The following is a 24,511-nucleotide window of genomic DNA, read 5'->3' as shown; positions in this document are numbered from 1 at the left end:
ATAATTGAATTTGAAAAAGAGTTCATTAGTTTTGAAAAAAGTTCATAAATTTCAGAAGAAAAAAACATGTTGTACGCCAACTGCTGTTGAAAAAAAGTTTATCAAATTTCAAGAAGTTCATCTATTTTGATAAAAATTTCATCGTTTTAAAAAATGGTTCATCAATTTTGAAAATAAGCTTATCAAATTTGAAAAAAGTTCATCGATTTTGGAAAAGGTTCATCAAATTTTAAAAAGTTCATCGAATTATAATAAAGTTCATCAATTTTGAAAAAAGTTCACAAAATTGAAAAAAGTTCATGATTTCAGTAAAAGTTGATCATTTTAAAAAAGTTCACCAGAGTTTTAAAAAGAGTTCACGAAATTGAAAAAAGTTCGTTGATTTTGATAAAAAAATCACGAATTTGAAAAGAAGATCACAAATTTTGAAATAAAAAGATCATGAAATTGGAAAAATTTCACTGAATTTTTTAAAAAAATCAGGAATTTAAAGAAAGTTTGTGAATTAAGTATAATAAAAAGAAAAAAGAGGAAAAATCATAGAAAATGGCCAAATAGAGAGAAAAATGTACGAAGACTGGATGCTTTTTTTAATGCTTTGTATTTGAAGAAGAGAAAAAGAAACAAGTTGGCACCACAAAGCAAGTTGTCGGGGTGGTTATGAAGGAAATATGCCCTAGAGGCAATAATAAAGTATTATATATTTCCTTATATCATGATAAATGTTTATTATTCATGCTAGAATTGTATTAACCGGAAACATAATACATGTGTGAATACATAGACAAACAGAGTGTCACTAGTATGCCTCTACTTGACTAGCTCGTTAATCAAAGATGGTTATGTTTCCTAGCCATAGACATGAGTTGTCATTTGATTAACGGGATCACCTCATTAGGAGAATGACGTGATTGACTTGACCCATTCCGTTAGCTTAGCACCCGATCGTTTAGTATGTTGCTATTGCTTTCTTCATGACTTATACATGTTCCTATGACTATGAGATTATGCAACTCCCGTTTACCGGAGGAACACTTTGTGTGCTACCAAACGTCACAACGTAAATGGGTGATTATAAAGGTGCTCTACAGGTGTCTCCAAAGGTACTTGTTGGGTTGGCGTATTTCGAGATTAGGATTTGTCACTCCAATTGTCGGAGAGGTATCTCTGGGCCCACTCGGTAATGCACATCACTATAAGCCTTGCAAGCACTGTGACTAATGAGTTAGTTGCTGGATGATGTGTTACGGAATGAGTAAAGAGACTTGCCGGTAACGAGATTGAACTAGGTATCGAGATACCGACGATCAAATCTCGGGCAAGTAACATACCGGTGACAAAGGGAACAACGTATGTTGTTATGCGGTCTGACCGATAAAGATCTTCGTAGAATATGTGGGAGCCAATATGGGCATCCAGGTCCCGCTATTGGTTATTGACCGGAGACGTGTCTCGGTCATGTCTACATAGTTCTCGAACCCGTAGGGTCCGCACGCTTAAAGTTACGATGACAGTTTTATTATGAGTTTATTTATGTTGATGTACCGAAGGAGTTCGGAGTTCCAAATGAGATCGGGGACATGACGAGGAGTCTCGAAATGATCGAGACGTAAAGATCGATATATTGGACGACTATATTCGGACTTCGGAAAGGTTCCGAGTGATTCAGGTATTTTTCGGAGTACCGGAGAGTTACGGGAATACGTATTGGGCCTTATTGGGCCATACGGGAAAGAAGGAAAAGGGCCTCAAGGGTGGCCGCACCCCTCCCCTTGGTCTGGTCCGAATTGGACTAGGGAAGAGGGGCGCCCCCTTCCTTCTTCTCTTTTTCCCTTCCTCTTTTCCTATTCCTTATGGGAGGTGGAATCCTACTAGGACTAGGGAGTCCTAGTAGGACTCCACACTTGGTGCGCCCCCTCCTAGGGCCGGCCTCCTCCTCCCTTGCTCCTTTATATACGGGGGCAGGGGGGCACCCCAGAGACACAACAATTGATCCTTGAGATCTCTTAGCCGTGTGCGGTGCCCCCCTCCACCATATTACACCTCGATAATACCGTTGCGGAGCTTAGGCGAAAACCTGCGTCGGTGGAACATCATCATCGTCACCACGCCGTCGTGCTGACGAAACTCTCCCTCAACACTCGGCTGGATCGGAGTTCGAGGGACGTCATCGAGCTGAACGTGTGTAGAACTCGGAGGTGCCGTACGTTCGGTACTTGATCGGTCGGATCGTGAAGACGTACGACTACATCAACCGCGTTGTGATAACGCTTCCGCTGTCGGTCTACGAGGGTACGTGGACAACACTCTCCCCTCTCGTTGCTATGCATCACCATGATCTTGCGTGTGCGTAGGAAATTTTTTGAAATTACTACGTTCCCCAGCAGTGGCATCCGAGCCTGGTTTTATGCGTTGATGCTAGCACGAGTAGAACACAAGTGAGTTGTGGGCGATATAAGTCATACTGCTTACCAGCATGTCATACTTTGGTTCAGCGGTATTGTGAGATGAAGCGGCCCGGACCAACATTACGCGTACGCTTACGCGAGACTGGTTTCACCGTTGCGAGCACTCGTTGCTTAAAGGTGACCGGCGGGTGTCTGTCTCTCTCACTTTAGTTGAACCGAGTGTGGCTACGCCCGGTCCTTGCGAAGGTTAAAACAGCACCAACTTGACAAACTATCGTTGTGGTTTTGATGCGTAGGTAAGAACGGTTCTTGCTAAGCCCGTAGCAGCCACGTAAAACATGCAACAACAAAGTAGAGGACGTCTAACTTGTTTTTGCAGGGCATGTTGTGATGTGATATGGTCAAGACATGATGTGATATAATGTGTTGTATGAGATGATCATGTTTTGTAACCGAGTTATCGGCAACTGGCAGGAGCCATATGGTTGTCGCTTTATTGTATGAGATGCAATCGCCATGTAATAGTTTTACTTTATCACTAAGCGGTAGCGATAGTCGTAAAAGCAATAAGTTGGTGAGACGACAACGATACTACGATGGAGATCAAGGTGTCGAGCCGGTGACGATGGTGATCATGACGGTGCTTCGGAGATGGAGATCACAAGCACGGTGCTTCGGAGATGGAGATCACAAGCACAAGATGATGATGGCCATATCATATCACTTATATTGATTGCATGTGATGTTAATCCTTTATGCATCTTATCTTGCTTTGATTGACGGTAGCATTATAAGATGATCTCTCACTAAAAATTTCAAGATAAAAGTGTTCTCCCTGAGTATGCACCGTTGCAAAAGTTCTTCGTGCTGAGACACCACGTGTTAATCGGGTGTGATAGGCTCTACGTTCAAATACAACGGGTGCAAAACAGTTGCACACGCGGAATACTCAGGTTAAACTTGACGAGCCTAGCATATACAGATATGGCCTCGGAACACAGAGACCGAAAGGTCGAGTGTGAATCATATAGTAGATATGATCAACATAGTGATGTTCACCATTGAAACTACTCCATCTCACGTGTTAATCGGACATGGTTTAGTTGCTTTGGATCACGTAATCACTTAGATGATTAGAGGGATGTCTATCTAAGTGGGAGTTCTTAAGTAATGTGATTAATTGAACTTGAATTTATCATGAACTTAGTCCTGATAGTATTTTGCAAATTATGTTGTAGATCAATAGCTCGCGTTGTTGCTTCCCTGTGTTTATTTTTGATATGTTCCTAGAGAAAAATTATGTTGAAAGATGTTAGTAGCAAAGATGCGGATTGGATCCGTGATCTGAGGATTATCCTCATTGCTGCACAGAAAAAATTATGTCCTTGATGCACCGCTAGGTGACAGACCTATTGCAGGAGCAGATGCAGACGTTATGAACGTTTGGCTAGCTCAATATGATGACTACTTGATAGTTTAGTGCACCATGCTTAACGGCTTAGAATCGGGACTTCAAAGACGTTTTGAACGTCATGGACCATATAAGATGTTCCAGGAGTTGAAGTTAATATTTCAAACAAATACCCGAGTTGAGAGATATGAAGTCTCCAACAAGTTCTATAGCTAAAAGATGGAGGAGAATCGCTCAACTAGTGAGCATGTGCTCAGATTGTCTGGGTACTACAATCGCTTGAATCAAGTGGGAGTTAATCTTCCAGATAAAATAGTGATTGACAGAATTCTCTAGTCACCATCACCAAGTTAGTAGAACTTCGTGATGAACTATAATATGCAAGGGATGACGAAAGTAATTCCCGAGCTCTTTGTGATGCTGAAATCGACGAAGGTAGAAATCAAGAAAAACATCAAGTGTTGATGGTTGACGAGACCACTTCAAGTGTTGATGGTTGACGAGACCACTAGTTTCAAGAAAAGGGCAAAGGGAGGAAGGGGAACTTCAAAAAGAACGGCAAGCAAGTTGCTACTCAAGTGAAGAAGCCCAAGTCTGTACCTAAGCCTGAGACTAAGTGCTTCTACTGCAAAGGGACTGGTCAACTGGAAGCGGAACTACCCCAACTATTTGATGGATAAGAAGGATGGCAAAGTGAACAAAGGTATATTGGATATACATGTTATTGATGTGTACGTTACTAGTGTTTATAGCAACCCCTCGGTATTTGATACTGGTTCAGTTGCTAAGAGTAGTAACTCGAAACGGGAGTTGCAGAATAAACAGAGACTAGTAAAAGGCGAGGTGACGATGTTTGTTGGAAGTAGTTCCAAGATTGATATGATCATCATCGCACACTCCCTGTACTTTCGGGATTAGTGTTGAAACTAAATAAGTGTTATTTGGTGTTTGCGTTGAGCATGAATATTATTTGATCATGTTTATTGCAATACGGTTATTCATTTAAGTTAGAGAACAATTGTTGTTCTGTTTACATGAATAAAAAACCTTCTATGGTCATACACACCAACGAAAATGGTTTGTTGGATCTCGATCGTAATGATACACATATTAATAATATTGAAACCAAAAGATGCAGAGTTGATAATGATAGTGCAACTTATTTGTGGCACTGCCGTTTAGGTCATATCGGTGTAAAGCGCATGAAGAAACTCCATACTGATGGACTTTTGGAACCACTTGATTATGAATCACTTGGTACTTGCGAACCGTGCCTCATGGGCAAGATGACTAAAACACCGTTCTCCGGAACTATGGAGAGAGCAACAGATTTGTTGGAAATCATACATACAGATGTATGTGGTCCGATGAATGTTGAGGCTCGTGGCGGATATCGTTATTTTCTCACCTTCACAGATGATTTGAGCAGATATGGGTATATCTACTTAATGAAACATAAGTCTGAAACATTTGAAAAGTTCAAAGAATTTCAGAGTGAAGTTGAAAATCATCGTAACAAGAAAATAAAATTCCTACGATCTGATCGTGGAGGAGAATATTTGAGTTACGAGTTTGGTCTACATTTGAAACAATGCGGAATAGTTTCGCAACTCACGCCACCCGGAACACCACAGCGTAATGGTGTGTCCGAACGTCGTAATCGCACTTTACTAGATATGGTGCGATCTATGATGTCTCTTACTGATTTACCGCTATCGTTTTGGGGTTATGCTTTAGAGACGGCTGCATTCACGTTAAATAGGGCACCATCAAAATCCGTTGAGACGACGCCTTATGAACTGTGGTTTGGCAAGAAACCAAAGTTGTCGTTTCTTAAAGTTTGGGGTTGCGATGCTTATGTGAAAAGGTTTCATCCTGATAAGCTCAAACCCAAATCGGAGAAATGTGTCTTCATAGGATACCCAAAGGAGACAGTTGGGTACACCTTCTATCACAGATCCGAAGGCAAGACAATCGTTGCTTAGTATGGATCCTTTCCAGAGAAGGAGTTTCTCTCGAAAGAAGTAAGTGGGAGGAAAGTAGAACTTGATGAGGTAACTGTACCTGCTCCCTTATTGGAAAGTAGTTCATCACAGAAATCTGTTCCTGTGACTCCTACACCAATTAGTGAGGAAGTTAATGATGATGATCATCTAACTTCAGATCAAGTTACTACCAAACCTCGTAGGTAAACCAGAGTAAGATCCGCACCAGAGTGGTACGGTAATCCTGTTCTGGAAGTTATGTTACTAGACCATGACGAACCTACGAACTATGAAGAAGCGATGGTGAGCCCAGATTCCGCAAAATGGCTTGAGGCCATGAAATCTGAGATAAGATCCATATATGAGAACAAAGTATGGACTTTGATTGACTTGCCCAATGATCGGCGAGCCATTGAGATTAAATGGATCTTCAAGAGGAAGACGAACGCTGATAGTAGTGTTACTATCTACAAAGCTAGAATTGTCAGAAAAAGGTTTTTGACAAAGTTCAAGGTGTTGACTACGATGAGAGTTTCTCACTCGTATCTATGCTTAAGTCTGTCTGAATCATGTTAGCAATTGCCGCATTTTGTGAAATATGGCAAATGGATAGACAAAACTGCATTCCTTAATGGATTTATTAAAGAAGAGTTGTATATGATGCAACCAGAAGGTTTGGTCAATCCTAAAGGTGCTAACAAAATATGCAAGCTCCAGCGATCCATCTGTGGACTGGTGCAAGCATCTCGGAGTTGGAATATACGCTTTGATAAGTTGATCAAAGGATATAGTTTTATACAGACTTGCGGTGAAGCCTGTATTTACAAGAAAGTGAGTGGGAGCACTACAGCATTTCTGATAAGTATATGTGAATGACATATTGTTGATCGAAAATAATGTAGAATTATTCTGCAAAGCATAAAGGAGTGTTTGAAAGAAGTTTTTCAAAGAAAGACCTCGGTGAAGCTGCTTACATATTGAGCATCAAGATCTATAGAGATAGATCAAGACGCTTGATAAGTTTTTTCAATGAGTACATACCTTAACAAGATTTTGAAGTGGTTCAAAATAGAACAGTCAAAGAAAGAGTTCTTGCCTGTGTTACAAGGTGTGAAATTGAGTAAAGACTCAAATCCCGACCACGGCAGAAGATAGAAAGAGAATGAAAGTCATTCCCTATGCCTTGGCCATAGGTTCTATAAAGTATGTCATGCTGTGTACCAGATCTATTGTATACCCTACACTGATTTAGGCAAGGGAGTACAATAGTGATCTAGGAGTAGATCACTGTACAGCGGTCAAAATTATCCTTAGTGGAATAAGGATATATTTCTCGATTATGGAAGTGACAAAAGGTTCATCGTAAAGGGTTACGTCGATGCAAGGTTTGACACTAATCTAGATGACTCTAAGTCTCGGTCTAGATACATATTGAAAGTGGGAGCAATTAGCTAGAGTAGCTCCATGCAGAGCATTGTAGACATAGAAATTTGCAAAATACTTACGGATCTGAATGTGACAGACCCGTTGACTAAAATTATCTCACAATCAAAACATGATCACACCTTAGTACTCTTTGGGTGTTAATCACATAGCGATGTGAACTAGATTATTGACTCTAGTAAACCCTTTGAGTGTTGGTCACATAGAGATGTGAACTATGGGTGTTAATCACATGGTGATGTGAATTATTGATGTTAAATCACATGGTGATGTGAACTAGATTATTGACTCTAGTGCGAGTGGGAGACTGAAGGAAATATGCCCTAGAGGCAATAATAAAGTATTATATATTTCCTTATATCATGATAAATGTTTATTATTCATGCTAGAATTGTATTAACCTGAAACATAATACATGTGTGAATACATAGACAAACAGAATGTCACTAGTATGCCTCTACTTGACTAGCTCGTTAATCAAAGATGGTTATGTTTCCTAGCCATAGACATGAGTTGTCATTTGATTAACGGGATCACCTCATTAGGAGAATGACGTGATTGACTTGACCCATTCCGTTAGCTTAGCACCCGATCGTTTAGTATGTTGCTATTGCTTTCTTCATGACTTATACATGTTCCTATGACTATGAGATTATGCAACTCCCGTTTACCGGAGGAACACTTTGTGTGCTACCAAACGTCACAACGTAAATGGGTGATTATAAAGGTGCTCTACAGGTGTCTCCAAAGGTACTTGTTGGGTTGGCGTATTTCGAGATTAGGATTTGTCACTCCAATTGTCGGAGAGGTATCTCTGGGCCCACTCGGTAATGCACATCACTATAAGCCTTGCAAGCATTGTGACTAATGAGTTAGTTGCGGGATGATGTGTTACGGAACGAGTAAAGAGACTTGCCGGTAACGAGATTGAACTAGGTATCGAGATACCGACGATCAAATCTCGGGCAAGTAACATACCGGTGACAAAGGGAACAACGTATGTTGTTATGCGGTCTGACCGATAAAGATCTTCGTAGAATATGTGGGAGCCAATATGGGCATCCAGGTCCCGCTATTGGTTATTGACCGGAGACGTGTCTCGGTCATGTCTACACAGTTCTCGAACCCGTAGGGTCCGCACGCTTAAAGTTACGATGACAGTTTTATTATGAGTTTATGTATGTTGATGTACCGAAGGAGTTCGGAGTCCCGAATGAGATCGGGGACATGACGAGGAGTCTCGAAATGGTCGAGACGTAAAGATCGATATATTGAACGACTATATTCGGACTTCGGAAAGGTTCCGAGTGATTCGGATATTTTTCGGAGTACCGGAGAGTTACGGGAATACGTATTGGGCCTTATTGGGCCATACGGGAAAGAAGGAAAAGGGCCTCAAGGGTGGCCGCACCCCTCCCCTTGGTCTGGTCCGAATTGGACTAGGGAAGGGGGGCGCCCCCTTCCTTCCTTCTCTTTTTCCCTTCCTCTTTTCCTATTCCTTATGGGAGGTGGAATCCTACTAGGACTAGGGAGTCCTAGTAGGACTCCACACTTGGTGCGCCCCCTCCTAGGGCCGGCCTCCTCCTCCCTTGCTCCTTTATATACGGGGGCAGGGGGCACCCCAGAGACACAACAATTGATCCTTGAGATCTCTTAGCCGTGTGCGGTGCCCCCCTCCACCATATTACACCTCGATAATATCGTTGCGGAGCTTAGGCGAAGCCCTGCGTCGGTGGAACATCATCATCGTCACCACGCCGTCGTGCTGACGAAACTCTCCCTCAACACTCGGCTGGATCGGAGTTCGAGGGACGTCATCGAGCTGAACGTGTGTAGAACTCGGAGGTGCCGTACGTTCGGTACTTGATCGGTCGGATCGTGAAGACGTACGACTACATCAACCGCGTTGTGATAACGCTTCCGCTGTCGGTCTACGAGGGTACGTGGACAACACTCTCCCCTCTCGTTGCTATGCATCACCATGATCTTGCGTGTGCGTAGGAAATTTTTTGAAATTACTACGTTCCCCAACAGGTTATGGGGTCGGGGATTGAACAAGGCCGATTGGAGTTCGAATCCTCCCAGATTTGGGTCGGTCGGCCCGCAGCCACCCGATTGGTTCGATAGGAACCGTCTGATGCGTCGTTGTCTTCGTCAACACACTCATACGAAAAGATCATTTCTGCATGTCATCGCTCCCTTCCATCTCATCGGCCATGCATGTTTTGCCGTCGCTGCCGCTGGTCGTCGTCCTCACCGGTCGTCCTAGTCACCTTGCCGTCCCTCCTCATCACTGGATACACTGCACCCATGCAACAGATGCATCATGTGGGTTGTAGCTCCTATGGTGACGGTTGCAGCTCCGGTGTGCGATGGTCACAACTCACCGGCGTGCTTGGTACCGCTCATGCCCGATACCCCCGAGTAGCTCACCATCCTCCATCGCCCATCGTAGCAAAAAGCCCTCACTAGTTAGTAGCTTTTGCGGTTGCCGATTGAAGCAAAAAAGCAACGTGGTTGTAGCACCGAGTCGACGCCGGTGATGGCTTGTAGCTAAAGGAGGCGTCATGCCGTCCCGGTCGGGTCGCATCTCTATCATGAATGGATGTAGCAAAAATCCTCGCCGGATGTAGCAAAAATTGATGACGATTGCAGCAAAAAGCCATCTTTGCCGTCATGGGTCGTAGCTCCGTCATGTGACGCGGATGGATGTAGCAAATTGCCATCAGCGTGGTAGCAAAAAGTCAACATGGTTGCAACAACAAAATGTCATTGTCTTCGGCTGTAGCTCATCATGCATGCCCTTTCTCCCCGGTTGAAGCTATTCACAAAACACATTGCAGCTATCTTGCAGCCGGTTGCAGCTTTTTGGTTTGTGTGGTGGCCTCCTCCCAGCTTCCTCGTCTCTGTTTGAAACTTTGAAGAAGCCGGTGGTACCTTTCCTGGACACCGGTTGTAGCATTTTTAGGTACTGTTTTGCAGCTTCTCCGCACCATTTGCAGCCTCCGCTCTCTTTCTGGTTCCAGAAAAACATCTCCGGTCGTAGCATTTTGTATCACTGATTGCAGCTCCATCGATTGCCTTTCGCAGCTCCACCACCGCTAGTTGTTGGTTCTAGCAAGAAAAGAAGATGGTTGTAGCATCTGTAAAAGCTGATTCCAGCTCTGATGACTGTCAGTCGCAGCTCTTGTGCAAGAAGGTGAGGGTGTCCAAGGGGGTTGTGAGGGGAAAAGGTGAGGGAGGAGGCGCTGGTTGTTGTAGTCTTCTCCGCCCTGCCGTGGCTCGCCCTAGTTGCAAGCCTCGTCATGCCGGTGTGATGCGCATGAGGCATAGATGGAGAAGGGAGCGGTCTTGAGGAAGGAGAAAGAGAAAGATGGAAAACGGTTCGTATGAGGTGTGGATAAGGTTTGAGTAGGAATCGCTCATGGCCTTGGGCGACACACGATCGATATCAATTACAAGGCCCGCATGCGGCTGGCGGAATATTTCGGCCGGCGCCCCGGCCGCAAACGTTTCCCTACTCTTTTTGACGTTTGGAAAGAAAACACAGAAGGAAATGGACCGAGCCCATGATGGCGGGACAGTGTGCGCCAAGTAACAAAACATACTGGGCAAATCCTATGTGGCTGCCTTAAGCAACAGTTACAGTTCATTTTTTTAGGCAAACAGTTCATTTTGTAAACCGGCGCACCCCCCCCCCCCCTCCGCTATGGGCCAACCCATTTCACCTTCTTTTCTCCATTTTAAACTCCAAAAATCTAGCGCTAGACACGATTCAAACTCGGTACATCGGATCGAATAACCAAGTCGGACAACCAAAGTCTAGTGCCTAGATTGTCTTTTCTACTCTTAAATACGACACTGAAAAAAGCAGTGGTTCCTATTTTTTTCGTTTTTGTTTGGCTAGTTTTCTTATGTTATTTATTTTTCTCCTTCTATTTAATTTTACACATTTCTTTTCCTTTCTAAAATTCATGTTTTTTAAATAATAAATCATGAGATTTTCTTTAATTTGTGACATTTTGTTTTCAAATTGATGAACCATTTTTGGAATAAGTGTTTTTTTAAATTTGATGATTTTTTAAAATTTATGTTTTTTTTGCTTTATGACTTTTTTCTCAAAATTGATGAACTTTTTTAAATTCGTGATTTTTTTCCTTCAAAATCATGAAAAAAAAATCAAACTTAATGAACTTTTTCCAATTTTTGTGAACTTTTTTTCCAAACTTGATGAACTTTTTTTAAATTCGATGAACGATATTCAAAATCGATGATTTTTTTTCCCAAAATCGATGAGCCATTTTCAAAATCGATGAACCATTTCAATTTTGTGAACTTTTCTCCCAAGTAGGTGAACTATTTCAATTTGTGAACTTCTCTTCAAATAACGATGAACTTTTTTCTAAATCGAGGAAGTTACTGGGCCAGCCTGCTACAAGGCGTCTGCGAGAGCCAACTAGTCTAAGGGGCGCTGAGGGCGTCAAACAAGACCTCCAAACATAAAACGGAAGAGCAACTCTAACTAACGAGCGCTTGTTCACAAGGGTGACCAGGGGTGGGCTCAGCCGTCACCACGTGTCATACTCTGGGCGCTCCCTCAGATTTTTGTTTTTTTATTTATTCGCACTTGTTCTTGACCTTTTTTTTATTTATTTGCAGCTTTTTGGGTTACCACCAGTCTTTCTTAACTTCTGGACACAAAAAAAATTGCGCAATTTTTTTTTCCTTTCAAGAGAGGCACAAATTTGTTTTTCCGAGAGGCACGGTTTTGCTTCCTCAAATGTCTCTTGGAAAGCGGATATTTTTTTCCTTTTGCGAGAGGCACGGATTTACTTACGCGAGAGCCACGGCCGTGCTTTCGGAAAAGGAAAAAAACATGTTTTTTTGGTTCTGTGAGAGGCATGATTTTGCTTCCGTGAGAGGTATGGCCATGCCTATCAGAAATGGGAGAAAAATATGAGGCACGAATTTGCTTCTCGTGGAGGCATGATTTTACTTCCGGGAGAGGCACAGTCGCGTCTCTCTTTGGAAAGGGGAAAAAACGGGCTTCCGGTTTGGTTTTTCCGTTCATTTCTGTTTGTAAAATAAAATTCGTCAAAATCTATCGACATGGTATTTAGTTTTGAAAATCTCAACGTGAGGAATCCAACCGTGAAAATGGTTCGAGATTTGGATGCACATTTTAAGAGATAAATTGTTTTGAATAATCGGATCTACTAAAAAAAGAAAACTCCCTGGTTGCGATAAGTGACACACATGCCACTTGTCGCAACCTAAAGAGGTGGGGTGACCTTTGCAAAGATTGCTCTTTAGTGATTTCAGCCAAACAAGACCACCCAATATACTGTACCGGGCGCTGAGGGCGCCAAATAGGAATCACCCAATTTAATACAAAAATCACTAGTTGAGGAGTACTCTTTTCAAACATCACTTTCCTTTTTTTATAGATTCGTTTATTCAAAACGTTTTATCTCTTTAATCGTGTGTCCAAATCTCAAACCATTTTCACCATTGGATTCCTCACGTCGAGATTTTCAAAACTAGATCCCATGTTGATAGGTTCTGACTAATATTTTCATAAAAAATAAGACAAAAAAACGTGCCTCTCGTGAAAAAAGAAAAAAAGAAAATATATTTTTTCCGTTTTCGAGAGGCACGGCCGTGCCTCTCATGGTAGGGAAGCCGTGCCTCTCAGAGAAGGAAAAAACTTATTTTTTTTGTTTTCGAGAGGCACAACCGTGCCTCTCACAGAAGCAAAACCGTACATCTCACGGAAGGAAAAAACATGTTTTTCCCTTTTTGAGAGGCACGTCCGCGAAAGCAAAACTGTGTCTCTCACGGAAGCAAAAAAAGAAGAACATGTTTTTTAAGGCACGACCGCACCTCTCGCAAAAGCAAAACCGTGCCTCTCACGAAGCAAAAAAAAACATGTTTTTTTCCGTTTCCAAAAGACATGGTCGTGCCTTTCACGGAAGCAAAAAAAAACTTTGATAGATTACTTCATCTCCATGAAAACACTCTATCATGCGGATGTTTATCTTGTCAACATTGTCGTCTGTCGTGGAAAGGATTGCGCGAGATGTCATGTAATTCGAATCAGACATGTTGTCATCTAGACTCGGAAACACGTGGTCAATAAGCTTCTCCAGGTCGTCAACCTCGCCTGTAGACGGCAGACATATGTCTTCAGGGAGTAGTATGTTGCCTTGATCGTCGACATCCTCAGTGCCATTGCCGACCCTTAGCAAGTAATCTGCAAACCACGTGTCATTATGAGCCATCATGTTGGTGATGAGCCGAAGCTGCCGCATACCCTTCCATAGATGAGAACTTCGGAGGGTTGCATCAATTATCTGGCCCCATGACCCCCTTCTGACGACCGGAAGCACCTACCTAAAGTCCCCACCAAAAACAACAGTCTTTCCTCCAAAGGGTCGGTCGCGTATTCCCATAATGTCGCGCATGCTATTGTCCAATGCCTCGACCGCTTGTCGCTTTGTCATGCTGGCCTCGTCCCATATTATCAATGAGGCCATCCTTAGCAGCTTCGCGGTCCCACTCTGCTTGGTGAAGCTGCACGAGGCTCCATCATTGCAACTCAATGGGATCTTCAACCTCGAGTGGGCAGTCCAGCCGCCAGGCATGATAGAAGCGGCGACGCCCGACGTCGCGGTAGCGATACCAATCTTGCCATCGCTCCTCACCTTGGCAAGCATCGCCCTGTATAGGAAGGTCTTTCCTGTACCTCCAGGGCCATCAACAAAGAATACACCCCCATCACCGCGTTCAACAGCCGCTAGTATCTCGTCGTATGCGGCCCTCTGCTCCAAGTTCAGGGAAGATGCCAATTTAGTGTCATCCATGTCAAACTCAACGGTTGATTCCTCGATGACCTCTCTTGCCTCGCCCTCGGTTGGGTCAAACGCATCATCGATGCTTGGCAGAGCGAAATCAACAATGTCTTTACCCATGGACTGCAACATACCCCTAATGTCAAGCAACACCATCTGCTCCACCTCGTTCGGGGACGTGCGTGTTCGACGATAGTCATCTGACATAGGCTCGAGGTGCCTATCCCATAAACCGCGCACGTCGCCTGGCTCGCAGTGCACCAAGATGGTTGCGAAGAGCCTCCTAAGAGAACATGGCATCGCCCACTGCTCAGCCTCAGTAAGACAGTCGTCGAGCGTGTTGTCTGCCTCGATGAGTCCCAACCTTTCAGCAGCATCTCTAAAGCTCCCACATAGCACGCCGTCCACGGTGAGCAAGTCGTCGAAGGATGTTTTGCCCGTAACATGGTTTAGCAACACACGCAGGTAGTATCGCTCCCCCTCGGCAGGATTGGCAGACACGATGCGACCTATTTGAAAACGCTCAACCCTAGGCTTCCAAAACTTCTTTTTCTTCTGCCACGTGAAGCTTCCGGGAAAATCCTTGTACAATATATGCCTAGCCCGAGGGTGTTCCTGGTTAGCCTTGAAATACTCCGTTAACATGGATTTTGAAGCATTTTCGGAGGCGACAACATTTTTCAAGTCAGCCTGCGCATTGAATGCAACCCTGTGCATATTTGGGAGATGAAGAGGCAACTGCAAGACAAGCGGGTAATTGGCGCAAAGTGGGAAGCCAAATATCCTCCACATAGCCTCCGGAGGGGTGACCCACCTTGCGTCAACGTATCTCTTGATCTCATCGATGTTACCATCGGCATCGGGCTGGTCGATGCTGAAAGAAGCCTTATCATGGCCCTTGTAAATGTACTTGTAAAGATATTTGACGGCCTTTATGCTAGAGCAGACCTCAACGTTGATGTGGCAATTGAACATCCGCAGAAGGTAAGGGTTATAAGGCACAACCCATCTGTTGTCCAACATTTTCCCTCGGACCTTAGCACAGCTTCCATCGTCTCTACGCCGATAAACTGGGTATGAGTCCTTTCCTTGTGATGTGTTCTCATTGAACGGGCGTGGGTATCTGCACTTGCATTCGTTATCTTGCATGCAAACATTCTTCGGGTTGAGAGCACCGCAGGGTCCGTGCATCATATGTTTTACCACCAATGCATGCAATTCGGATACTTCTGCTTGTTTGGGAGCTTTGCGGAAATTAGTCGGTCATACTGCTCCGGGACGACAAGCTTATATGTTGAATCCATGATCAACAGAAAATGTGCATGGGGGAGGCCCCTCTTCTGGAACTCGACTACGTAAACGTAAGCGACCACAACACCCAGGATATGCTTCTTGAACAACATGTATTTCATAGCCTCTAGTTTGCCGTAGAACACGCGAGCCACAATATCAGGTCGGTCTTGCGCCGTCTGACCAGGAAGCAACTCATTTGTTATCTCTTCCCATTTAGGGTTGCAAGTCATGGTCAAGAAGATGTCAGGCTTCCCGTATGTATGGACAATTGCCATGGCATCCATATGCCTCTTCTTCATGTCGCGGTCGCCACCAGGGTATGTTCCAGGGAGAACTATTCGGGTGCCAACAGCGCTTGCTCTCGTCTCCCCCGATGTGATCGCATCAACAACTCCTTTATACAAGTCAGCACGAATCTGCGTCTGGTTCTTCCTATACCACCTCAACCGACAACTCTCAATCTTGATGTACATGTCGACCGCCCATTGCTGCAGCAGGCGTGCTCCACAGAGTATGGGATTGAAGATCGCAGGCCGTGTTTGCAGCATGTAACAGTATTAGTCTCTAACGGAGACGCATAACCTGCTATTCCCCTCTGCACATGATTGAGTACCACGAAAATGAGGATACTTTTGAGAAATAATATATTATTTGTAACCAAATCGGACACAAACGACATACCTGCATCCTCCTCATCATCATGGCCCAGTTGAGGATGTTGTACAACCTCCCATGGAACATTACGTTTAGGTAGCTTTGGGTGCCAACCTAGCTCCCCCCTTGGATAGAATAGGGGATAAGACAACGGATCATATGCTCCGGAGGTCACATGTATATTGTGCCTTTCGTTGTTGTTACCACAAAGCGTTATCCTCCTGTCAAACCTTTTGGCTAGGTCACTGCCCTCAACCCAAATTGCAGCAACCTCAGTTGACAGCGGTCTATTATATCTTCTTTGGTCAAGCCTCTTATTGGTGTTTAGGTCTATCCTATAATCATCGAGGTTGTCCTTGTGTGCACCCAAACTCCTAAATTGCTGGGAGTATGGGTTTTCTTTGAGTATGTCTACTAACATCTTCACGACATCCTGGTCTAATTGATTGGTCGCCGCCTTACGATGATTAAGGTTTGGGTCGTCATCATAGAAGTACAACTGCAGATGTTCAGGACGGGAGCTAGGCCCGAACGAATGCACATTGTGGTAGATGGTGACGTGTGCCCGGAATGTGTACACCCCAGACTTCATGTTTGTGTAGTTTTCATCAAGGCTGACGCCAAGGGTTGTGAAGGCAAAATGCTCGTTGAAGAACCGTATGTTCTCCCAAAAATGTCTAGAATCTGCATCCATGCTGGACCATAGCCTCACCAACTCTGGGACTGGTTCCGGTTGCTTAAGTTCGATCTGGCCATTGCGACAGCAGAACCCGTCAGTCTCAGACTCAAATTTTCTGGCCTTGCAGTGTTCACAGTTTGCGGCGAGTTTCAGGATGTGAGTGTTGTCTGGAATGTTTGAGTAGACAAAGTCAAATGGATCAATCTCGCTAGGATTACCACCAGTCATGGTTGCTTCGCTCTCATCATCCATGCTGTCATTATCGGATCCTACGGGCATTTGTTGAAACATCACGTTCAAAATAAAAACTGCACATAATTCTAACTACAATAAAGCCACACGACGTGCTAGTTCAGAGTTGACCATACCTTGGTTGCGAAACATGTAGTACTCCTCGTCCATCAAATTGGGACCTGTCGGCTCATCGCCCATGATGTCGCTTAGGAATACATCGATGTCACCTGCATTGTCGTCGTGGCGAATGTGCCAGTAGACTTCATCATGTTACAAGAGGGTTGCTTATAATTACCATAAGAAAAGTGACAATAGTACATTCATACCATCGGTACGGACAGTGTAATTCGGCATGTTCGTCGGAGGGTTGCCATCAGATGAATCATCTCCTCTGGCCCGAGAGACGGGTGATGTGCGGCAGGTGAATGCCGGACATTGAGAGGTTGAGTTTCCCAGGTCTGGACGGGGGATAGCGATGGATTCGTTGCACGGGGTGTTTTTCCTTCTGGCATAATTGGCCTTCCTTTGAGCACTTGACTCCCCCCTTTCAATTACTGACATGCTTTTCCGGCGTTCCGTCTGCTTATCTCGTACTTTTTCATTCTGTTTTTGTCTCACATCAACCGTTACCTCCTCCTTTTTCTTCTGATAAGAAGCTCGGCTACGTTCGTTTATCTGCTCCCTTTGCTCGTTTGTTAAATTACATTTCCGCTCATTATCACGTTTCCTCCTAGCAAGATCATTATCATGATTGACACCAGACATGTCTAATGTTGAAGGGGTAAATGTTGCTTCCTCCTGCAATATTTCTGTATAGCTCGAGCTATTAGGGGGGGGGGGCTTGCTATTAACACTATTTGATATTAAGACGTATGGAGGCAGTGTCATCATACATATTCTAATTTAACGTAAATACAAACAATGTGCATTAAGATGTACCGTTAAACTGTACGCTTCGAGCATGATGGTCGCTAAAAAGTATTTTGGTATGAGCAACAACAAGTCAGTAACACACATGGTGAAACTCAAGGTAATATTTTACCTGATGATGAAAGTGGACGTTTGTTTCCCTCTTCGAGAAGCTTATCCTTGTTCCTCCGATAAGAAGCTCTCCGCATGGCGTTTCTACGATCTCTCTTCATTTCTTCATCCGTTTTTGGATTTGTTTCTTGGGCGTCATTCAAGATGACGTCTGCTGTCATTCAGGACATTCACAAAATTTAAAATATAATGTATCCACAGGCCCTTAATTGATCATGGAGTCCCAACAATATGATTACCTTCTAGGTCATTGCCATTAATGAGACCAGATGTGACCGTAGTTGTAGCAGGAAATGTTGACCCATTATGCGAGAATGATGTATAGTTGGAGATAGATGGGTTGTCTTGTTAACAGAGGTTGTCAATACACATCGCCAAGTCACTGGTTAAGACAAGAGTAGTGGTACTGATTATAATTAATATAACTTTTAGAGCTCACCTGATAAATTAATGGCATTAGCATTTTCATCCTGGAATTGCCGATCTTTTTTCATTCGATATGTAGCTCTCCGCATGGCGTTTCTACGGTCTCTCTTGAGTTCTTCCTCCGTTTTTGCATTTGTTTCTTGGGTGTCATTCAAGATTAAATCTGAAGTCAATCAGGACACTCACAATTTTTAGATAACAAAACATAACCAACTCAGCAACTGACACTTTAGTACCCACAATTTGTTTACGTTGTAGATCTATGTCATTAATGAGTCCAGATGTGACAGTAGTTGTTGCAGGAAATGTTGACTCGTCATGCGACACTGATGTATACCAAAATAAGCTTGTTGGGTTGAATACTTAAGCAAAGTAATCAATACATATTGCAATCTCAAAGGTTTTGACATTAACCGTGGTACTGACTATAATTAATAAAACTTTTAAAGCTTACCTGATAAATTAAGGGTCTGTGCATTTTCATCCTGGAGAAGCAGATCTTTTTTCGGCCGATAAGTAGTTCTCCTTAGGGCGTTTCTATGGTCTCTTTTGCGTTCTTCTTCTGTTTTTTGCGCATTTTCTTTGTTGGCGTTAAAGTCATTTACTGGTGACATTCATGCCATTCTCTCAAAAACCATAGGAAACAACATAATTTGATATGAAATGAAATTGGATTAGGTCCAATGATATTACCTTGTATATCATTCGCAGAAATCATACCAGAAGTGTCCGTACCACTACAAGGATATCCCGCATCATTATGCGAGATTGATGTATAGTCCGAGCTACCTGGGTTATCTGATGGGAATGATTGGATCGTATAAACTTAAATGACAGAACCAGATGTTATTGAATCAATTACGGGACGAATATCGTCTTGTATGGGAATGTTTAGCTGTAGCCGTACAAACATATGAATGTACGGATGTAAGATAAAATAGACTTACTTGAAATAGGAAGGGGACATAGATCATCTCGTGTCTGTTTGTTTAGCTGCCCAAGCATATGATCCGACCCGTTTTTGTTGAATTGTCCCATCAGTTCATCTCCTATTGTATTCTGGCATAAATGCGGAGAGTAAAAATAAGATGCATAGAAGCTGATCTAGTACACTTATGTAATACGCACATATAACGCACAACATTGCGAAAGTACCAACAATATACCTGGAATCACATATGAAGGTTGTTTCACGTTGGTGATATCACATAGAGAATGGCGATGAACATTATGCCCATCTTCTTGATGTTTTTTTAAACAATCTGACTTGTTTGTGTGATAAGATGCCCGCCTCCACGTGTTGATAAGATCCCTATGGTCTATCATACGTACCACATATATGAGAGTTTAAGGAGCAATATATAGTTACGTTACTATAACGAATTCTTCGCATACCGTGCCCTTTCAAATAATAATCTATGTAATCCTAAGAGTAGTCAGAAAAATCACGCCAAACTACTTACCAGTCTTTGGAAGGGAAGGCTGATTCTCCTTTTGTAACCTGACCATATCCTCATCTTTTTTCTTCCGATAAGCTGCGCGCTTCTGTGCATTGAACTGTTCCCTAGTTTGATCAGCGGATTTAGTCCGTTCAAAAAATACAGATACCATTGCCTTCTGCTCGCAAGTTGTGTCCTCTGGAGTGTGAATAAAAGGATAAAACAATAATCCCGTACAGGTCATCTCGTCAATCTGAAAATGGGTAGGCATGCTTGGAGACTACCTTCATTTTCATCCTGTAGGTTAGTCGTATTATCCTTATTGTTTTCAAAAGACTCAAGCATCCTGAATTTCAAAGGTTCTTGCCCTACAAATTAGAAATCAACTCAAATTGCGTTAGGTTGTACATGATGGATTACACCCATAAATATTATTACTCATGTCACATGAAATAGTCTGAGTCAGTACCATTTCCATGTTGCGCTACAGGTGTGCCAAAATTCAGTGTTATAATACTCATTGCGGACAACGAAGAATCATGAGCATCATCAATACGTAGCAATTTAGAACCATCTGTAGAGTTGTAATGTTGATGAATACAAGACAAATGAATCAAAGGAGGCATAGGATTTAGGCAACATTCCAAGAAGTACTCACACAGTCTCATACCTAGTTCTGTTGTGGAAGTATCGTCAACATTATCAGCTACGGGTATGATGCCTGCATTGTATTCTTCAACATTTTCAACACTCGTAAGGACTGCAACACAAAATGCCGACAGTCGATGCATGTAAGAATTTTGTGTTAGGCAACACATATAAGTAATCTGCACACTGAATTATACCTGGTTCCGTCGCGTAAATATCGTCAAAATGTTCAGATACGGGTATGGTGTTTGGGTTGTACTCATCATCAATTACCCCTTTCTTAAGGACTGCAACACATTTCGCTGTCAGAAAAGCACGCATCGCATGTGATCGAATTTACGTTGGACTGCATCATACCTGTAGTTACGTCATCATCTGTTTGATGTTCACCTGCCGTACTTTTTGAATTCCCCATACTCACCTAAGGTACCAAAAAGATCCATTTAATGAACAATCATTGCTTGATGGGAAGAATATTTGAATTAACTGATGTTTGTAATTTATAGAATTCACTACGGCACTTGTTCATTCATGTATATGTGGCTGGATCTGATGGAGAAGATAAAGACAACTAATACGCTGAAAATGATTTTAGATCCTGGTTCGAAAAGTAAAAGGGAAATCTTCGAGTTAATGTATGTTCCAGTGCAAAGAAACTTCCCGAGGGATCCCATTGAAATTGAAAGTATGTTTCTTTTTTTATTCCTATGCATACTAAATGTGCATACTGGCCTGGCTCTTGGCACACGCACAATCCATCAAATGAACAGAGCACTCTTGGAGTACTCCTATATTTCCTAGAGCAATATTACTTACATTTAGTTTCGTGCCATCATGGAAATTCAGACGGGCGTTTCGCAGAGTGTCCAGAATAATACTTTGCAAGGGACAGCAGCAGCAGCAGCAGCAGCAGCATGTTCTGCAGCTTCGACGACCCTGGTGAGTCCACGGTCGTGCTCAACTCGCGCCAGCAGGGCGCGAAGGAGTTTCCCCTGGAACCCCATGACCTGATTCTCAGGTTCGTAATTTAGCCTATTTTTGGCTGTTGATCACTCCTTTGTTTCTTTATACATGTTCTGATTAATGGTGCTTTGGAACAGTTCAACATGTAGTTTTTGATGGGATTTAGTAATTTTGGGCTGTTGAGATGGAACAATTCAACACGGTCATAATTTTGGGCTGTTGAGGTGGGATTTAGTCATAAATCTGGGAAGCTGAAGCTTAAGAAGTTACAGAATGAGTTTGCCTCGTTTTTCACTCTATATATTGATTTTATTGACTACAAACATTTTGTATTTTCCATCGTCAAAACAGGCTGCACTATTCCTAAATTTTATGACTAATGTTGGTGTATGGTGCAATCTAATGTGATGTACAACTTGTATGCTTATTTATATCCCTCCTGTTGCTAATACGCAGGAAGATATTTATCATATATTTTTGTCCCCTCATGAAAAAAATGAACCTAATGTTCTTCCCTGATATACTATTAGTCACGGTGTTGGCTATTGTTATTTGGAGTATAGATTGAAATGCTTCAGATATTGTGCCTTATGAAAGAACACACTTATGTTATGAAATCAAACTTTCCAGTTTCTAAAAAGATTAAGTGTCTGTTGGCTGCTAATAATTTTGTTTATAAATAAATTATATTATTTATGCAGGTTGATTTGAACAATGTATAAGGTCGCCACTGCTGGCCGAGTTGGATACCCATTTGTGGTCCTTTTTTCCTTATTCTTGTTGTACAGATGACAGTTCATGGATTTCTGATATGATTGCTTCAGTGATGATTTTTGCAGAACCACATGCCGATGGTGCACTTGCCTTTGGAATTAAAGATCAGCTTACTACACTAACCAGATATCATATATAAATACTTTACTCTACAGCAGTATGAAGGGGTGAGCTAATTCTATTGTCACTGTGTTTCACACTTTTCTGTCATAGTTTGCGTCTAATTTCCCTACAGATTTCAGGGCTAGAAAATATGTTGAAGATAGATACAGAGAAAGGCGATTAGGGGAGTGGATTCCGATAATGAAGCTTCTTGGTAATGGAGATGGTTCTCTTATATTTGGTAGGAGTCAGAAAAAATCCAGCATGGAAAAACACCACATTCAACATGGTGTAATTATGATGATCTAAACGAGTATTCCTGGTCTGTCTACAACCTTATTTTATGGTCACATACAAACACACCTTTTCAAATTTTCTCTAATAGATCCTACTCTGTTTTAGGACTTCTAATTGTTTCTCACTGCCATGACCAATGCGGGATGATGCTGGCTTCTTCAAATATGTGCAAGATATGTCCTGTTTAGCATCACTGGATTTTTGAAAACGTTATATCTGAATTTAGAGTGCACTTCTGCAAAAAAGGTTTTGTCCTGATTACTATTCCGATTTTATTTCTGCAGGCACTGTGAAATGATCGAATGCCGCTAATCATTTTGGAGGTTTGTTGTAGGGTGCTCTACCAGGTATTTTGATCAGATCTGCTCTTTCTCTGCCTGCCATTTTAGCCATCCGTTGAGAATTATATTCAGGTTAGCAAACAAGTTTCTTGATACTTATAAGGCGAACATACAAAGAAATAAAATCTTGATGACTTGTGAGCTGATTCTACATGCATCTGTCGTGGCTTATATACATTAGTAAATGTTACCATTTAACATGACCTGACTCACACCCCTAGGATAAAATCGAACTTGTACATAGATTTTGCTTCAACTGGAAAAGTCTACTATCTCATGCCAGATTCAATTAGAAAATGACTAAGTGTGCCTACAGAATGCTACAGCTAATTTTTCACTGGAACAGGATACTGAAGTCTCACTCATGACGTATGTGGGATGGCCATTGTGAAAGCACTACCAACTTGCATTGTGATGTGTGTATTAGATGTGATGGGAGTATGAAATGCGATGGGTGTATGAGATGTGATGGCTGTATGAGATACATATATTTCGTCGGCGTCTCCTCGAAAACGATCAGCGCCGGATCCTGTACGTGTTTGGCGGCGGTGGATCAATGCATCGGCTGCATCGGCGAGATGTGATGGTTGTATGAGATGTGATGGGTATAGGTAAACTGGACGTCATACCTGATGGATCTGCGCCGGTAAACTGAACGTCTCCCTGCGCCGGATCGCGGACGTTTTCGGCGGCGGCGGCGTGCGCGTGATACCTATATGATGTTTGTATGAGATGCATCGGCGAGTTGTGATGGTTGTATGAGATGTGATGGGTATAGGTAAACCGGACGTCATACCTGATGGATCTGCGCCGGATCTGCGCCGGATCTGCGCCGGTAAACTGAACGTCGATCTGCGCCGGATCGCGGACGTTTTCGGCGGCGGCGGATCGCGTGTCCAGATGAGGAACGGCTCGGCGGGTTCGTTGTGCGACTGGGGCGGCGGCGAACGGATGAAGGGTGGCGGCGGCGACGATCCAGTGCAGGGAGACTGGCGTGCAAGTCGTCCTCGCTCGAGGGCATGTGACGAGGCGGGGTTTTTTTTCGCTGCTCAATCCTCCTACGTTTTCGCTCGAGGGCATGTGACGAGGCGGGGTTTTTTTTCGCTGGTTAACCGTCGTAGGTTTTATTTCGTCGCATTACCTGAAGAGCGATGGGAGGGCGCGACCTGAAGAGCGATGGGGCTGGCGGAGGTTTTGGTACGTGTTTTTTTCGGTTTTTACCGTTCAGCGTTACGCGGCAGGAGGTGGGAGGAGGTACCAAAAAAGGTACCAAAAAAACCGGGTGAGGTGGGACGAAAATAAACCTGGAACGGAGACTACCAACTGCTCCATTAGGAGTAGAGATAGATTTTATCTACATCATGTCATCGTTCTTATTGCGTTACTCCATTTCTCCATGAACTTAATACACTAGATGCATGCTGGATAGCGGTCGATTTGTGGAGTAATAGTAGCAGATGCAGGCAGGAGTCGGTCTACTAATCTTGGACATGATGCCTATATAATGATCATTGCCTGGATA

At 43.0% G+C, this 24,511-nt stretch overlaps 1 protein-coding gene across 1 annotated transcript; it reads right to left on the bottom strand.

Annotated features, from left to right (window-relative positions):
- Positions 1–13,636: 13,636 nt before the first annotated feature.
- On the bottom strand, positions 13,637–21,516 carry LOC109777003 (uncharacterized). The gene is made up of 13 exons (XM_073501637.1): positions 21,391–21,516; positions 20,870–20,933; positions 20,710–20,799; positions 20,535–20,624; positions 20,334–20,438; positions 20,149–20,232; positions 19,889–20,062; positions 18,439–18,588; positions 17,093–17,218; positions 16,276–16,993; positions 16,073–16,170; positions 15,326–15,893; positions 13,637–15,221 (listed from the first exon to the last, which is right to left on the bottom strand). The coding sequence occupies exons 1-13, from the start codon at positions 21,514–21,516 to the stop codon at positions 13,637–13,639; spliced, it is 3,978 nt and encodes a 1,325-aa protein (XP_073357738.1).
- Positions 21,517–24,511: the final 2,995 nt, after the last annotated feature.

This window comes from Aegilops tauschii, chromosome 6 (assembly GCF_002575655.3).
Source record: "Aegilops tauschii subsp. strangulata cultivar AL8/78 chromosome 6, Aet v6.0, whole genome shotgun sequence".
NCBI classification, from domain to species: domain Eukaryota; kingdom Viridiplantae; phylum Streptophyta; class Magnoliopsida; order Poales; family Poaceae; genus Aegilops; species Aegilops tauschii.
The sequence above is the reverse complement of the archived record's forward strand: the minus strand, read 5'-3'. Positions and strand labels throughout refer to the sequence as shown.

Coding starts and splice junctions, on each gene's coding strand:
- LOC109777003 (XM_073501637.1), bottom strand. CDS start 21,516: ATGGGGTTCCAGGGGAAACTCCTTCGCGCCCTGCTGGCGCGAGTTGAG. Junction 20,800..20,869: donor AGATGATGACGTAACTACAG/GTATGATGCAGT, acceptor AATGTGTTGCAG/TCCTTAAGAAAGGGGTAATT. Junction 20,439..20,534: donor TACTTCCACAACAGAACTAG/GTATGAGACTGT, acceptor ACAACTCTACAG/ATGGTTCTAAATTGCTACGT.